The sequence below is a fragment of the Mus pahari genome, chromosome 15 (assembly GCF_900095145.1).
Source record: "Mus pahari chromosome 15, PAHARI_EIJ_v1.1, whole genome shotgun sequence".
Taxonomy (NCBI): Eukaryota; Metazoa; Chordata; class Mammalia; order Rodentia; family Muridae; genus Mus; species Mus pahari.
In genome coordinates, this window is record NC_034604.1 from 61,842,171 (window position 1) to 61,859,652 (window position 17,482).

Consider the following 17,482-nt stretch of genomic DNA (forward strand, 5'->3'; position numbering starts at 1 on the left):
TATATATATATGCTAAATGCCCTAAAAAATTTCCCTCTTTGACTGACAGTGTTTTTTTTTCCCCCTGAGTTGCTGAAATTAACATTTGGAATAAAAGAAAAAAAATGTAACTCTTTTAATTCGATTGGATTGTTGACTAGTTTGTTGGGTTATCAAAGTAATAGGAGATAACGGGAAACAGAAATGGACTCCAGGAATAGTGGGGAGTTAGAGAGTGAACGGCGAACAGCCAGCCAGTGAACAAGCACTTAGGAGCCACGCTTGAAACCGTGACTGTGACAGTTCCGTGAGCAGCCGTATTTCTTCTGACACCTTCCTAATTAATAATGTGGTGGTGAGGCGAGGGTGGGTTTTAAATGACTCCTATAAGGGGGAATTATGATTCTAGGTACCTTCAGTGCCCATTTATAGCAAGGCAAGGGATGGATTATTTTTTAAAGGTTCCTGACAATTGCATACTTACTTCTCCGGTGCATTGTTTTGTTTTTGCTTTTAAAGAAAAATTTGTCACCCATCTTTGACTGCAGCGTGGGTATTGTTTTTTTCCTAAAGAGATCAGGAGAGTCTGGATCATGAGGTACATAGAGAAACGTGGCTGTACTTGATAGGAACTTCAGCCTCTGACGTTATCTCGGCTGGACAGACTCACAGAGTCTGTATTCTGGGGATTCCTTACTCTGATCCCTGCCCTCTGCTCCCAGCCTACTTGTGCCATGAGAGGTGCCTGGTCGCGCTGACGGTGTCCTCTTGTTACTTTCTCCACTGAGGGATCATAGGACACCACTGCCAGTCTTACTATGCAAACTGCCTTGGATACGAATAGGGATATAGTAGGAATATATAAGCAGATACCTTAAAGCAACCATGAGCCTCCTTTTCTGGTGACAATCTGTGCTGGGTACTTGGTGCAAAATTTGAAAATCTTTGGCAAAATTTTAGCATCATTAAAATTGTTGGTGAGGGTTTGCCAGAAGACGGTGCCATGTGAGACAGTGTACAAACAAATTGGGAAACTGAAGTCCCTTCTTCGGACCTGATCGCCTTGTATGTCATACACAGCAACTTCACATCCGTCAGCTATGGACAGACAAGATACACAGCCCAGGGCTTAGTCTATGAGAGAACGTCAGAAGACAAACCTTGAAAAGGAGTGTCGGAACAGAATGGGATCAACACGTATAGGAAGCAACGTAAAGGTCAGGTGCCTGTTCTCACCGGGTCAGAGAAGAGGTTTTAACGGAAGACACAGTCAGCAGTTGCAAAAACTTGGCTACCTTTGTATATCTATTTTTAATTTCTCCCTTTTGTTGTTCTCATTAAAAAAAATAAATTGGAGTAACCAACTGGCCACAAAGGAAAATGAAAATTTAAAAACTGTGATCTAATCATAAGCTACAGCCCTTATTGTTTTGACACCTGAGCTTTTAGCTGTGAAGTCATTTTTTTTTTGGTCACAGAGGCTAAATATCACCCCTCAACTGTGGTGTTGAATGAGTGTGAACTTTAATTCAATCATTAAAATTGCCAAGAGCATTTTTATCCTAATAGTTCATGAGCTCAGGGCAATTATAGGCTAAGTAGATTCCAATTCCTGCCCCATCCACCTTCCAGCTACCACTGCCATCTGGTTCTAGGGTTTTGGAAAGAATTTACAGACTATAGGAACATCTAGACATCTACAGATGTCTTAGGACCATAAATAGTCATCCGCCCCCATGGCTGTCATGCTTATCTACACCTGTTTCTGCTGAGCAGGACAGACACAGGAAGGAAATGCAGACCCAAGTTCATTGTGCAGAAACCAAAACAAGACGAGTCCTACGGCAGAAGGCTGGTCTCTGTGACTCCAGCAGTGGCAGGGAATTGGGGGGGTTTGCTGGGAAGGGGGCTGCCTGGGGGAAGGGGGGGATTCTGTGACAGGCTGGTTAGCTTCTGCCAGGCTCTGAGTTCCCAGATTGGGCGGGAAGGGGAGTGAACTGGAGAGGCTGCTGTTGGTAAGAATGGGAGTCAGTCACTTAGAGATCCATGAGGAGTGGCCGGTCCTGGCAATGGCATGAGTGTTTTTCATAGCCACTCTCCCATACGCTGCTAAGGCGTCTGTTTTGCTGGTGGAAGGAAGGGCTCACCACGGAGCCCACGCCGTGTTCTTCTATTGTAGGGTGTCTGTGAGGGAACATATCACACATCTGGAACTTAGAACTAATTAAGCATTTAGAAGCCTCGGCTTCGGCCGGTGAGGATGTGTTCACGGAAGAAAGGCTGAATGGAAGACGGTGCTAGCCATCCTACAAATAGAAGTGAGTGTTATATTAGGAACCCAAGGGTTGTACAAACACTTCTCCCCAGAGTTCATTAAAAATAGTCCAGACATTCACGCCTCTAGTATGATTCAGTCCAGGGCCCCATTGGACCAAGGAACAGAGCAGCCTACTCCACACAGACCTGTTCCTGCAGTCCCCAGCACTGTACAGTTTAGAATTTCTTAGAGATGTTGCTCTACAGATAGAGATGCCGTCATCACTATCGTCATTGGCACTGTTTTTACGATAATAAACCGAAGCACCATAATCCCTTCTTGTAAGCTTTGAGTTTATTATTAAATTTCTGGTGTTTGGGTGGCAGTGACTCATGCCCTGCACCTAGAACTACCGTCCCGGAAAAGGAGCAGCAGCTTGGAAATTTGGTTTAACCTCCAGCCCTTTTACTTGTGTGGCCTTCCTTCTGTTGATGTCAGTAACTATTGAAACCAAGGGAGACCTGACCAGCGGGCTGTGTTCAGAATCCGTAGAGGGTTACATGAAAAAAATTGGCAACCTCACAGGCGTCCTATTACCTTTCAAAGATGCTGCTGTTCCTGTGGGCTTAGAAAGTACTCCCACCTCAGGACTGCTTTCAGAATTCATTCTCTTCTCAACGTCCCTTTCCTAACCGACCCCTCAAAAGCAAAACATGGTCTGGTATGCTGGCGAGCTTGCTGGGTCCCTTACACTGCACCGTCCCTGTCCCCCACCACATAAAGAAAAGCTGTGCAGATTTGAGGCAGAGGCTCCTGTTTAAAATAAATGGTGTGACTGACTTGTTAGGGAGGGAGGGAGGGAGGGAGGGAGGGAGGGAGGAAGGGAGGGAGGGAGGGAGCTCAGGGCAGCAGAGAAGCAGCTTTTCAGTTTTCCTCAGAGCAGGACCAGAGCTTTGCTCATCCCTAGGGGGCACCCTCTGTTTAATGGCTTTTTTTTTTTTTTCACTTGGAGAATCCCCTAGCCCTGGATATTTTTATTCTTCCTAGTTTCCCAGTTTTCTATCTCTTGCAACTTAAATGAGGAAGCGATCCCTTCTCATGGACTATTTTGCCCCAACTTCAAAGAGCAGGTCGACTTTAAAGATATTTTAATTTGATGTAATCTCATGCATGCATATGTATGACGGGGGTGTCTGTGTCAGCGTGTACATGCCACGTACATGCCACGACAGACGTATGGAGGTCAGAAGACAACTTTGAGGAGTCCATTCTCTCCTCCAGGGATCAAACTCAGATAGTAGGCCTTTTGTGGAGCACCCCCCCAGCCCTGTACCTGTGGTGCTATGCTATGGGTCCTACCCCTCGATGGGTGGGGCTTTAAGAAGCAGCACAGGGTTCCTGACACATCCTTGTTGCCAGCCACGACTTGTTAAGATTCTGGCCTTAGGGACAGGCACCCTGGATCCTTGTCTGCTAGAAGAGCTGGCTCCCGTGCCTGGGCTGCTGAGTGGCTCAGATTCTCATCAGTCTCCTGGTGCCCCTGGGTATTACTGTTAGGGTGATTGCCTTAGCCAACGACCCTATCTATGCTCTAAAGCTTTTGAGTAGACCTGCTGCCCCATCCTACCACACACCTCTCGGTTTCCTGATGCTCTGGTACCCGTGGACCCCTGATGTCGCTAGGAAGCTTTGGTGCCTTAGATATCCCCGCCAGGGCTCTGAGCACATGTTCGAAACCCTGGGGCAGGTGGGGCAGCTGCAGACAGCTCAGTAAGGGCAGGGCAGCTCCAGGAAGTTTATACATGTGGCAGCTTTACAGGAGAGCTTGGGGTGGAGGCTAAGAAACACCAGTCCTCATGAAAAGGAAGAAGTTGGGACTCTCTTTCAAAGGGAGCGATGCTACGTACTGTTTATGCAGTGGAGACCTTACTCACCCTTGCTCAGATTTTGTTTTTGGTTTTGCTTTGTTGTTGTTGTTGTTGTTGTTGTTTGAACAGGGTTTCTCTGTGTAGAACTGTCCTGGAACTCACTCTGTAGACCAGGCTGGCCTTGAACTCAGAAATGCACCTGCCTCTGCCTCCCAAGTGCTGGGATTAAAGGTGTGCACCACCATGCCCGGCCTTGCTCGGATTTTGAAGCGATGCATTATTAGGTCATTTCATTCAGAATGCCCTGTCTTGGACCCAAAGTACAAAATGCAACACAAATAAAAATCTAAACATGAAAGAGCAAGGTAAAAGTTCTTTGAGGGGAAAAAAAAAGTTTGGGGAATATTAACCACAGGGAGAAAGAGAGAGAGAGAGAGAGAGAGAGAGACAGAGACAGAGACAGAGACAGAGACAGAGACAGAGACAGAGACAGAATCGTTGGTACCATAAAAATATTATCTGTAGAGAAACTCACAGAAGAATTTACAGAAATAAGAAACAAGGAGAAAATATTTGCAACATGTGGAACAAAATCTTGTAGCCATCAAATATAAATATTTCTCATAGATGTATCAGAAGTTCATGGAAAAGAAAAACTACAAATAGATCAAAGCAAATTAGTTATAAAAAAGGGAAGCACAAATCACTAGAAGCCCAGAAAAAGATCAGAAACTGCCAGCAATTGGAGGAGACAGTACAAAAATCAAAATAAATATAAGATAAGGTATTGTTGTTGATACTTGGTTGATCCTGGGCCCCGCCGTAGGAGAGGCTGGCCTCACCTCAGCATCTTTCTGCCTTGTCCTTTCCGGTGCTGAGCAGGTTCGTACCTGGTTTGGCCATCTTGCCTGGCAGTGTGCACAGGTTCGCCTATTGGTATAAGTGACAAGGGTCTGGAAAGATGGCACATCCATTAGGAGCGCATGTTCTTGCAGAGGACCAAAGGGCAGTTCTTGGCACCCAGGTTGTATAGCTCACAGCCACCAGTAGATGCAGCTCCGGGGTATCTGGTGCCCTCTCCTGACCTCTGTAGGCACTGTACTCACAGGAACATAGCCACAGACACAGACACAGACACATAATTTTCTAAGTAAATATTTTTCAAAAGGAAAGGGCAAGTTTTCAGTGATAAAGAGGGTATAGGGTGTAGGTGACAAGCTTTTCATCAGGTGGTTCTTAAACCACATCATCAAAATGCTTGTCCATTTGAAATGACATTTCACTTTTAAGGAGTCTTTCTTGATAGATTACTGACAAATTTATGCCAGCACTCACATATACACATAGCATCTCTTTCCTTCTCTTTACCTCCAGATAATTTGGTCATAATTAAAGGAGGCAGTATTTATTTAGTGGGCATGCTATCCAGCCCTGACTTCCCACCAGGATGTCGTGGAGCGGATATGGTCAGGGAAGGCTGCAGAGCTTCAGCCGTATTAGAGTGCTTTCTTCTGTGACACTATAATAAGATCGTCTTCAGATGGGGTTCATTTATTCAGAGAGGCCCATTGGAATTATGAAAACACAACTTCATTTTCTTTGCTGTGTCTTCACAGGCTTCCATGTTCAGGAAAAGGTAATGTAGAAAGAGCAGTCAAGTGAAGGAAGTGAAGGGTTAACCGGAGGTCCTCGCGACTATCTTGTGGTTGTAATCCCTTTCTTTCTGCTCCGAGTCTGCTAAGCAACATGATCTTTTAACAAAAAAAAAAAAAAAGGAAACACTGGTAAACATGAAGGCATGCTTTAACCCGAAGGGCAGTTTGTAACAACTCTGTTGTTTCCTTGTAAAATACAAAGTTGGTCAAACTGGAACATTATTTAGGATTCCATCTTCATGTCTAAGCTCACTTTGGCCTGAACAGAATGAATGTCCCTGCCTTCTTCCTGTTGTGTACAGAGGTGTCTGCCCTTGGATTTTTAACTGGATGTGTGGCATAGATTCCCAGGGCCCTGCAGGTGCTCTTACTGTCCCCCGTAGGCAGTGGAGGTCTGTCTTGCCAGTAATTGCTGGCCCCAGGGAAGGCCCCCTCAGAGTCGTGGACTTGAATACCTTCTCTGAGCCTGAGTATGTTCCTGAGTCAGTCTTTGTTCTTCCTTTTCCTGTTGAAGCCATTTTACTACCTGTGGATTGGGCACCACCACATGTTAGATACTGAGAACACAACGTAAGCCACAGCAGACTTGTGATCATAGTGTTGAGAGAAACACTGACTGTACACACTCAGCTCAATAGCGTGGCAGAAATGCTGAATCAGGGAGGGACACCAGACATGCATACGCATGGCGTATGCATGACTGGAGGAACTCATGTGTAATGTTAGCGTTGGAACTGGGAACCTTACCACTCAGACATGGAGCCTGCAGGATGGGGCTATGCTTTCTAAGTCACTCACAAAAGCGGATCCTCCCAGGACTGGAGGCTGGAGCTGGCCCCTTAATGTGTATTTCCTCTTTAACACACAGTTGCGTTCTGGGAAATTTGGCTCAACCGAAGGGATGAGTTCATTTTCTGGAGATGTTATGTAGGTGTGGTACTGGGGGCAGCCGCAGTCCCGAGAGACTTTCTCAACTCTGCTGGAACGGAGAGAGATGGTGGGTGTTGCCTGACAGGAAGGGGATTGAAGAGACAGTCTGAGCTGTCCTGAGGTTGGCCTAACATGAACAGGTGCCAATTTAACAGCTGCCTGTGGTGAGCTCATACGACTGACCTTGAACTCCACTTTGTCAGTGGAGGAAAGTTGTAGCCAAAACCCTGGCGGTCTGGTAGGGCCAGCAAAACATTTTCTTTAAGGCCTTAAGTTGGAAGGCCAGGTCTTTGAACTTCACCAAGCTGAGTGACAGAGATCCGTGGGGCAGGGCACTCCCAGACCCTCCCTTTGTGCAAAAAAAAAAAAAACACTACAATACGGAAGCCCTACAAGTGACCTAGAGCATCCGCAGGCAGAGTTCAAGGCCAGCCATGCAGCAGTTTTGTGACTGCATTTTCTTCTCTTCCAAAATGTAGCCATAGCTTCTGTCTCCCTCGTGGATGTCTGGGAGGAGGGGGTCATGACTGCCTGCAGCTGCAGGAACCGTAAGTCAGAAAGTCACCCAGGTACCAGGGCCATTGCTCACGATCCTTTCTCTTACCTTGCAGCTGAGCTGGAATTCGCACAGATCCTCATCATTGTCGTGGTGGTGACGGTGATGGTGGTGGTGGTTGTCTGCCTACTGAACCACTACAAAGTCTCCACACGTTCCTTCATCAACCGCCCCAGCCAGAGCCAGAGACAGGAGGACGGGCTGCAGCCGGTAAGCATGTGGGCCTGGGCCATCTGGAATGCCCCTGGGGCATGCCCCCAGACAGGGTACGGCAAGGGCTAGAAGGCAGGATAGCGCACCTGTCGGCTCACTGTGGTACAGAGGTGTCAGGGATTTGGGTTGACAGTTAACCTGGAAGAGTACACACCTTGCTGCACACATTGTATGCATACGGCTCAGTGACGTCTCACGTAGAGCCTGTATCCAGCCAGGAAAGGGACATAAAAGCCCTCTAACAGCTTGCTCAGGTCTTTCATCTGTGAAAGTCTCCCCTGCCTGATTATTGGCCATTAGCTCTAATTAGTTCTGCTAGCCGTGGTCTTCACACCCATGCCTCCTCTTGTGTGTCTGGTTTCTTTTCGGGCAGCACTTCGTTATATATAGCCCTTTGCTTGGATCTGGTCCTGGAGTTGGTCCAGGGATAAGTAATGTCCTCCTACATTAGCAGATGGGTCTGCAGCTCTCGGGTGTGACCCAGCTGGAGGGGACCATGGGATGTGTGCCTCCTTAGATGGAATGAGGTGGGATGCCACAAGCCATCATCCAGTGAGGCACCTCACTTTGGACTCTTTAGAGCTTTCTATCTCTTGCCCTCAACCTCCTGCCTCTCCTCATAAAACAGTGTGATGGATGGCTAAGCCATAATCAAACCTGGGAGGCCAAGAACTGCTGGGACATCATGTTCTCCACCTGTCTTGCAATCTGTACATAAATTCTGGTGACTTTTAGCAAGAGACATGGACATAGTGCATTTAGCTGAGTTTGGATTCTTACTGTCAGTGTAGGACATAGGAGGCATCGCGTTTTCCTCTTCGATCCTTTCCTGAGTTGCAGGAGAGACATACTTTGTGGACTGTCCTTTATTAGGGACCGGGGATGCCTGGTCACTTCCCAAGGGAGGCCCGTTAGGGAAGGCTGTTGTGAGTGTGGGGTATAGCCATTGTAATGGGCAGTGTGGAATGGCAGCTTTGCCTGGGATGACTCTCAACAGGCCAGCATCTTGCTTGCCCAGGGAGCCTGATGGCTTGGTGGTTCTTGGGGGCAGAGGTAAGCCCAACAATGAACAGGAAGGGTGTGTGTGTGTGTGTGTGTGTGTGTGTGTGTGTGTGTGTGCTGTATCCACCCCACACCACTTCCTGTTAGCATCTTCCTTTTCCCTTGCTGCCTTCCTCAGTCTCTCCTGGGTCCCAGTTTTGCCTGCCAGCTCCCCTGGGTCTGCTTGGTTGATCTCTTCATACACTACCGTGGCATTCTGGGCCTTTTCCTCTGGTATCCACCCTGATACTACGAATCACTGTGCAAAGGACAGCTCAGATCTTGAAAGAGAGAACAAATCCAAAGTCCTGAGCTCAAAGACAGAGGATGAGGAAAATCTCTTTGCAGTGGTCATTAGAGGGCCACACAGGGTCTTCGCCTTAATATAATGGTTGTGGGTGCTAGCCACTCCTTGGCAGATGTGGTACAATCTCTCACACTGCCAGCAAACAATAGGCCAACGCACTCAGGTATATGCCAATTACCAGCAGTGCTTCAGTCCTGGGTGTTAGCAGTACTACCTAAGTAAGAGCCTAGTTTTAGCTCTAAAACGTCCCATCTTCCCGTCTTGCACTTTGTGCTCCAGGAGTCCCCAGGTACTCAGGGTTCTAGTATGGGCCCCTTGCCTAGGCCCCTCCCTTGGTCTTCTGTGTCACCACCCTGCAGCCCCAGCCCCATCCTCTCTTGCTGCCACTGCCCTTAGATGTTGCATCCTGGCTATACACACCGTGGGATAACCAAGAGGTACAGCAGGAAGACAGCTTGACTGGTGCAAGAAACAAAGTTCTTGTTTGGCTTTACTTGGAAAGGGCCTTCTTGACCTGGTGGTCTGCCCCGTGCTGGTCTCTCTGGGAGCTTGGGGACCACTGGCCAGGAAGTGGTAGCTTGCTCACTGGCAGGGCCTCCCTTTTCTGGGTAAAGTGGGAAGGTGACTATCGAGAGGTCCTTCCAGGATATACACTGAGGAGCAACGAAGATGGTCAGTAATTGGTGAATCTTAGCTACCGAGGGGGCTCTGTTAGCAGGTGTCGGTGGCATGCTAAGATCTGGGATCTGCTGTCGGGGTGGAGCCTAGAGAGAGGTGTGCCTTTTGTACCTGTGTTTATAAAGTGGCTGTGAGGATGGTGTGGTCGTTCACTCCTGAGCTGCCACCATAATTCTTTTCACTTTTCTCTGAGCGATCCAGAGCTGAGTGCCATCCTTCCCCAGGGTCTACCTATTCTTGCTCTGTTAATCACAACAGTAGATATTGCCCAGCTTAGGGCTGGGCTCGATCCCATGTTCATAAAATTCAAGGTGTGTTTCTACGCCGTAACCGAGGGTGCTTCGGCCTTAGACTGTAGCTCTGCTTCCTGAGTGGGACTATCCGCATAGCTTGTGGTTCTAAAGGAGAGATAAAGTGGATGAAGAGGGAACAAACCTTCCTTCTGTCCTCACGCACCTGAGTTTCTGTCCTTTCTACCACCCCCCCCCCCAACCAACTCCTTTCTTGAAGTGTTGCTCCCTTCTGACGTCTGGAAAAGCAGATCACTCCTTTGTATGTCTGACTCTCAGCCGGGGGATGTCCTGTAGAGGCTGGGGTGGTGGTATATCGAGGATGCGGTGCTATGGAGATAGATCAGCCTCTAGTACGCTGGGTTTCCACAGCAGGCGACCCAGAGAAACTGACCTCAGTGCTGAGTACTACCTGCTCAGGCACACTGTCCACAAGGCCACCGTCTCATGAGCATAGTGCTCCTGGCTGCTTTGATGTGCCCACAAAGAGAAGGGCACACTTCTCCTGTATCACCAGGACATAGCTGTTCGGAGACTCTGCCTGTAGATACTTTCCCTAGCCATTTCCACCCACCTCTGTTCACCCCTTCCATCCCTGGACCTCATCATAGCCAGGACAGCAAAGCGACCAGGCAAGGGCAGCCGACCCATCCATGGCTAAAGTCAGAGCTGCTCTTGATTCTACTGGGAATGCTTAGGCCAACCCAGTGCCTGTGTTTATGAAGCATACATGAGAGAACCCATTATCTCCTCTACTTCAGTGTTTGCCCAGGCTGGTCAGCTTCTAGTTGCTTTTCCAGGCTGCCTCCCTTGTCCTCTCAGTATGATAGCCTGTGTTCACCATCTTCCTGCCAAGAGCTAGCAGAAGCTTGGCAGTCACGTCATGGAGGAGAGAGGATGCCGTGTTCTCATTTGCATCACTTGGCCAGGTTGCCCCTGCAGGGGATTTTGGTTAGTGGAACTTTGGACAGAGTGGCAAGTGAGGATGAATGTGTATGTCTACTGTGCCTCTGTCCTGTGGCGTCATATCTGTTATCTAAGTCCTGTTCCTAGATCCAGAAGCACCCTTGTTTAGCTAGCACCCACAGCCCCAGGATCACCTCCCCTGGTAGTGTGGGCAAGTATCTCATTCACCCTGCTACGTGGCAGCATGTAGGTTCCCTGTCAACCTTTCAGAAGGGAACCTCTCATTGTTCTGAGCCTGAGTGTCGCAGAGACACTTGATGTGTGGGGTCTTTTGCCTCCGTATGACAGAGCCGTGTGATATCCTTAGTGGAATTATAATGCTGTGTTCATCTTGAGAAAGCATGACTCACCTCTCTTCTCTTTAGTGGACGTTTCGCTTTGATCCAAAGGAAAAGCCAGGGTGAAATTACTGTCCTCCTCATATCTGATTGTCTGTTTGACAGCCTAGTGTCAGTCATCTGAGAGGAAATCCGGACTGAGGAATTGCCTAGATCGGATTGGTGTGTGGGGGTTGTGTTGGTTATTACCGGATGCAGGAGGGCCCATCGCAGCGGTGCCATTCCTTGGCAGATGGTCCTGGGGTGTATAAGAATGTTAGCTGAGCATGAGCAAGAGAGAACCAGCAATGGTATTCCTCCATGCTTCGAGCTCCTACCTGAGTTCCTGCCCCAGCACTTCCCTCAGTGACAGACTGTGACCTGGAAGCACACGGCACGTACCTCCTTTTCTTCCCTGTGTTGCTTTTGGTCAGAGTGGGTTTGCTTTGTTTTGTTTTGTTTTGTTTTGTTTTGTTTTGTTTTGTTTTGTTTTACAACAGCAGAAATCAAACTAGAAAATGAAGAGAACAGGATCTCAAAAGCTTGACTGGCCTTGATGGCTGGGGACAGTCCTGTGAGATGACACTGGCCATCTAGCTGTTCTTGTACCATGAGTCCCCCTCCCAATCTTGAGGGACTTCACAGAGATGGCACATGCTGCTCCTACCTCCATAACCATCCTTTCTCTCCCCCCTCCCCCCGTTGCCAACAACCCTCGCCCCTTCTTTCTTTGTTTGAGACAATGCAGGTGTGAAGTGTAAGGAGAGGGCTTCTTGTGCCGAGGCCTGTCTACCTCTCTCTGAGATGTGTATGCCAGGGCTGCCAGGGAATGGGATCACACTGGCCAGTGGAAGTCAGAAATGAACGTGAGCAGCTCAGGCTTAAATTAAAGGAAAAAGTGAAGGCTCAAATGATGGCCAGCCGCAGGAGATAGGTTTGTGACACAAATGTCCTTTTTGTTTTTCTCAAAGCAACCTCAGCACGTTTACAGGTGCCTTGTTTGTGTGGCTTAGAGCTTGGATTGCTTTTCATTATCTTAAACTACCCAGTAACAGGGACACAGTAGAGGGCCTAGGCACTCCAGACCTGACCCCAAGAGAGATTTACCAGGATTGCCTAGGCCAGTGGTTCTCAACCTTCCTAACGCTGCAACCCTTTGATACAGCTCCTCATGTTGTGGTGACACCCTCACCCCCGATAAAATAACTTATTTCATTGCTACTTCATAATTGTAATTTTGCTAGTTATAAATCGTAATGTAAATATCTGATATGCGATCCCCAAAGGGGTCAGTTCCTTCATTGTTGAGAACTGCTGGTCTAGGCTTTTCTAGCTGGGGGATTCTGAGAGGTCCTCTTGGTTTGTTTGTTTGGTTGGTTGGTTGTTTTTTCGAGACAGGGTTTCTCTGTATAGCCCTGGCTGTCCTGGAACTCACTTTGTAGACCAGGCTGGCCTCGAACTCAGAAATCCGCCTGCCTCTGCCTCCCAAGTGCTGGAATTAAAGGCTTGTGCCACCACCGCCCAGCTCTGAGAGGTCCTTTCTGTCAGCTGTACCCCTGCCTGGTGGGTCTTGCTACCACATCCCGACAGCCCAGGGTTTGTGGCCAGTAGGCATGCAGAGGTGGCTGGCCTCGGGTGCAGGGGCAGAAGTTTTACTCAGGTTGAGCCATACGAGATAGTATATACTGAGCCACTCTTGACTTGTAGAAACATAAATTCCAATTTAAAAGTTATCGGGAAGAGTTACAGCACACATTCCTTCATTACCAGCTGCTCCGGGCGCTTGATCAGTTGGGCAGAGTCAGATGTCTGGGGTTCTGCGCAGAGACTCTGCAACAGCAGCTTGGGAAGGAGGAGCATCTATCTGCCTACCAGTCCAGCTTTACTCGGGGCCATTTCTTTTGTCTCCCTGGATGCTGTAGGCCTCTGCCAATGCAATGTACTCCTCAGCCCCCATGCACCTTGGTGTGGGGTAGGTCTACACACTGAAGAAGGCATATATGTGACCTGGAGCATGGGCGGGGACATTTGCCCCTCTGATTGAAGCTGACCCAATTGTTAAGAATTGGGCGTTATCACACAAATTGTGGAATTTAAATCTCCTCTGGCATGTTGGGCCACCCCAACCTTTCAGGATGGGCTCCAGAGCAGATGGCCCAGGAGATGGGCCAGCGTACATCTGTGGGTGTAATCCTGTTTTGGTTTTGGATCCCGTGTCCTGTAGCAATGCCATAGTTACCTGCTGGTTTGCAGCCTTGTGGTAGGTGTATGTGTAGGGGCGTGTTTAAAAAGTGTTTTTAAAGCAATTTTTTACCATATGTGTATGAGTATTTGCCTCCATGTATATATGCCTGTGCATGACTGGAACTGGAACTGGAGTTGTGAATGGTTGCAAGCCACCACATGTGTGCTCAGAATTGACCTCTGGTCCTCTGTAAAAGCATCAAGGGCTCTGAATCACTGAGTTCTCTCTCTAGGTCCTCAATGCTTATTTATTGACAGGGTCTCACACTATAATCCAGTGTAAACTTGAACTCACGCCCCCCTGCCTCAGCCTCCTAAGTGCTGGGATCATGGGCATGAGCCACAACACCTGGCATGGGAGCTTTTTAAAAAAATTTTATTTTATTTTATTTTAAAGAAAACAGTGTTTAGCACAGGAAGGAAATAAAAAATGAATTAAGAGAGCTTCCGATTTCCAGAAACCAAACCGAACGGCATACATGCCCTTGTGACGGTATAGACCATTTCTGCTCTTTCAGGAGTCTGTGTCAACAAAGTGTGGCACGTCCCGCGACTGTCCTGACAGGCCGTTTAAGGCATCTTCTTGGAACAGGGCCTTCTCCTCTGTGGCCAAAGCCTGTGAGTGAGAACAAAGGGCTGGCTGTGGGCTCTTGTGCTGTCTGCAGCTCGCCCTACCACCAGCAGCCTCTGGAAGCCTTAGGAGTAAAGGTGGACGGGAGTCAGAGTGCTGGACAGCGGATAAGGGCCCAGGTAGATCTCAAAGCGCAGGGGCTCAGCTGTCACTTGTAGCAGGACCTTCTAGGACATGCTCAGCGTGGCAGGCGCCTTTCTTAGCCTGCTGTGCCGTCATTGTTCCTCCCTAGGCAGAGGCTCTGGGGTGGACACCATACCCATAGGGGTATTGGAAACCCACAGACTAGGCTCTGGTCCAGAGAAGGGCAGAGGGAGTGGGGGGCTGGCTACCACATCTCTATTTCCCCCCAAAGAGACCAAAGAATATCTCCTCCTTTTCTACCTACATTAGACTGTGTTTAGAAAAGTATTTGCAAACTGAAGGAAGAAACTCTTTTCAGTTTGGTCTTTCCTAAACAATACCATTGTTATAGTCCTAAAGAGTGTGGCAGAGGATGGTCTGGTGGGGATGGGATAGAAGATGATGTCAGGGGGAGGCTTCCCTGACAGTGACATCCCTGCACCCTTAAACCAGATGGGGCTGGTGTCCACGGTGTCCAGCCTCTATTCTCTGCTCTCCAAGCACCAGAGCAGGTAGGCAGGGCATGGCAGCATTTACCCAGATACTTTCAACATCAGCTTCCTCTTGACGGTTGCACTGTCTAGCAGGAAGAGCTTCAGCTGCCAGGTGGCCCCTGAAAGGGTTTCACCCTTTGGTCCATCTGTCTGGAGCCCGGGAACAGATTACATCAAAGTCACAATGTACCCCTTCAAGTATGGGAGGGTGAAAAGCGGAGAGTGGTGGTGATGCAGCCAGTTCCCCTCCGAAGCAGCTCGAATGGACATTTTTAGTAGCCTGGTTTACACTGAAAGCCATGTAACACACACCCTCCTCTTAATGCACCATCCCGGGCACCTTGGCATTCCGAGCGCCTTGGCATTACTGTTAGGGCTCACAGGTCTTTACTTTTCATGTCAAGGAAAACCCTTTCCCTCCTTTTCTCCAGATGACACATCTTCATTCTTGTGCCACTGAGGCTAAATTTGAGCTTTGGTATCATCCACAATCCACTTAGAGAGAGGTCCTACGGACGACTGAGTGTAGTATAGGGTACCAGGCTGGTGCCGGGCCAGGTGACTCGGGAAGATGATGTTCTCCAAGTCACAAGCCAAGCCACACCAAGATCAGACAGGACCCACCACAAACCGATGCTGCTTCCGGAAGGCAAGGGAGAGACAAGTGTACCTCAGCTGCATTGTCCCCTGATGAGGGGCTGGAGAGACAGCTCAGTGGCTGAGAGCACTTGCTGCTCTTCTGAACACCTGGGTTCTGTTTCCAGCCCTCACGTAGCAGGGCTCAAAACTGCCTGTAACTCCAACTCCCAGGATCTGATACCCTTTTCTGGCATCTACTTACCTGACATATATAAAGTATACACCTCCCCCAACATACACACACACACACACACACACACACACACACACACATACACACACACACACAAAAGTAAAAAGAAATCTTAAAGCCAGCCATGGTGAGAAACGTATGTATGGTGAATTCTGGACCAACCTGAGTTCCACACAGAGACCTTTTCTTTTCTGAATTAAAAGTCCTCTTTTCGCATCACCAAGGATGAAGGCAAAGCCAATACTGTTGTGATTATCTTTAGCTCCCAGGGAACTAGTTTGGCAGTGGTTTTGTATTGGCGCAACAATATGTAAAAATAACATGTTAAAAGAACACTTGTGAAAGTCTAAACTTTTATTATTATAGGCGAGATCATATGCCACGACACGTGTGGAAGTGAGGGGACATTCCTCAGGAGTCGGGTCTCTCCTGCCACTGTGTGTATTTCAGGGGTAGAACTCGGCTCCTCACACCTGCACAGCAAGCCCTTTTACCCATGGAACCACTCACCCCCCCCTTAAATAAACAAGACTTTAGTAACCTTTTAAGTTTATAAGGCATTACAATAAATCCTATGGTAAATTTTTTTCTTGGTATGGTTGTAGGAAAGGTCTCAAAGGTTTCTCAATTATTTGGAAACTCTAGGTGGCCTTTACTGAAGAGACCTCCTCCACGCTCGGGCTGGCTTCTGGCTAGAAGTTAATCCACTGCCAGCTCTGGGCTGTGAGTAAACCGTTTCCCTCTGGGCAAAGAAGGGACTGGAGCTGGAAGCCTGCCAAAGCCGAACAGTCTTCCTGTCCCCTAAGCTTTCTTATTTCTGGCTGGAATTTATTGGAGTGTGGTGGTTCCCCCAGCCCCCGCTTCCCCCAACCCGCTCTAGGCTGGGGGAAGCACCTGGTGGCTTCTTTTCTCAATCCGCTGCGTTATTCTACAAATGGGAAGGATCCACATTCTCTCCCTCCCAACAGATCTTCCTGGAGGATTTGTCTGTTCTCTTAAGGGATGTGCCCTAGATTGAGTAGAGTTAGGAGTCTTAAGAAGTCTGATGATAGATTCCCAAGGAGGAATAAAGGAGGCTGTGGCTGCCAGAGTACTGTGACCATGTGGAGGTGCTGAGTTCTAAGCTGTTACTGCCCCCTAGAGGAGAAAAGGCAGCATGGCCCTGTCTGGTTTGTAGAAAGGACTATGGGGGGGGGGGGGAGACAGGAAGGAGAATTTATCTTATCAGAAAGTAAAGTTGCTGACTATCTGAAGACCACTTCTACCTCTGATTTGAAATTCTCCCCATAGAGCATGTGGAAAAATAGTAGTGCAATGATTTGAAGCCATGTGGATACTTGATCGCTGTAAGGAGCCTCTGAGAGAGAGGCCAGCGTGCCAAGCTGTGGTCTCACTGGTGGGTCCCACTGCTCTCTGCAGACGGTAAGGAGAGGTTAGCTGAGAACACAGGCATATGCAAGCCCAAGCTATGATGTTGCCCTCAGACGGGGTCACGGTACGCGTGGACACACAAACAGCAGGCTCTGACCCACAGCTTAAGGCAAGTCCCGATGACAGACTGCCTTCTCCTGGGTTACAGCATCATCCAAGACGTATAGAGATGAAGAGAAGGACAAGGGACAATGAATAACTATTTAGCCACAAATTGGACTCTCTCGATAAAACAGACAAATGGTTACAGACACCTTAGCAAAACTGCCTTGTGAAGAAAGAAATCCGAACATACCTCTAAGTAGTAAGAAGATGGGAGAGATGAACAAAAGCCTCCTATTGTGGTCTGCTTGATGCACTGGAGCAACAGGTCTCTGTCTGGTGACACTTTCAGGAGGATGTAACTCTTTAGGTGAGACCTCGATGATAGAGGAAGTGGCTTGCTATGGGTGGTTCTTGAATTTTATAGCCTAGGCTTGCCCCAGGCCCTTCTCTGAATGTCCCAGGATGGGCTAGCTCCCACTGCCATAGGCCTGGGCTGACCCTGTTGTCATAGCTTCCCTGCTATAGAGGATGCTTACGATTACCACACGGGCCAAGAATACATCTTTCTTCCTTAAGTTTCTCTAGCCAAGAAAAATAACTAATACACTTCTACGCAGGCTAATTT

At 48.4% G+C, this 17,482-nt stretch overlaps 1 protein-coding gene across 5 annotated transcripts in view; it reads left to right on the forward strand.

Moving 5' to 3' along the window:
* Nucleotides 1–17,482, forward strand: part of Ldlrad4 (low density lipoprotein receptor class A domain containing 4) — a 311,621-nt gene that overhangs the window by 282,774 nt on the left and 11,365 nt on the right. For all 5 annotated transcript variants that reach the window (XM_029547067.1, XM_029547069.1, XM_029547066.1 and 2 more), the window contains exon 5: nt 7,301–7,455. In XM_029547067.1, the coding sequence (XP_029402927.1) occupies nt 7,301–7,455 (155 nt within the window). The remainder of the gene's footprint in view (nt 1–7,300; nt 7,456–17,482) is intronic.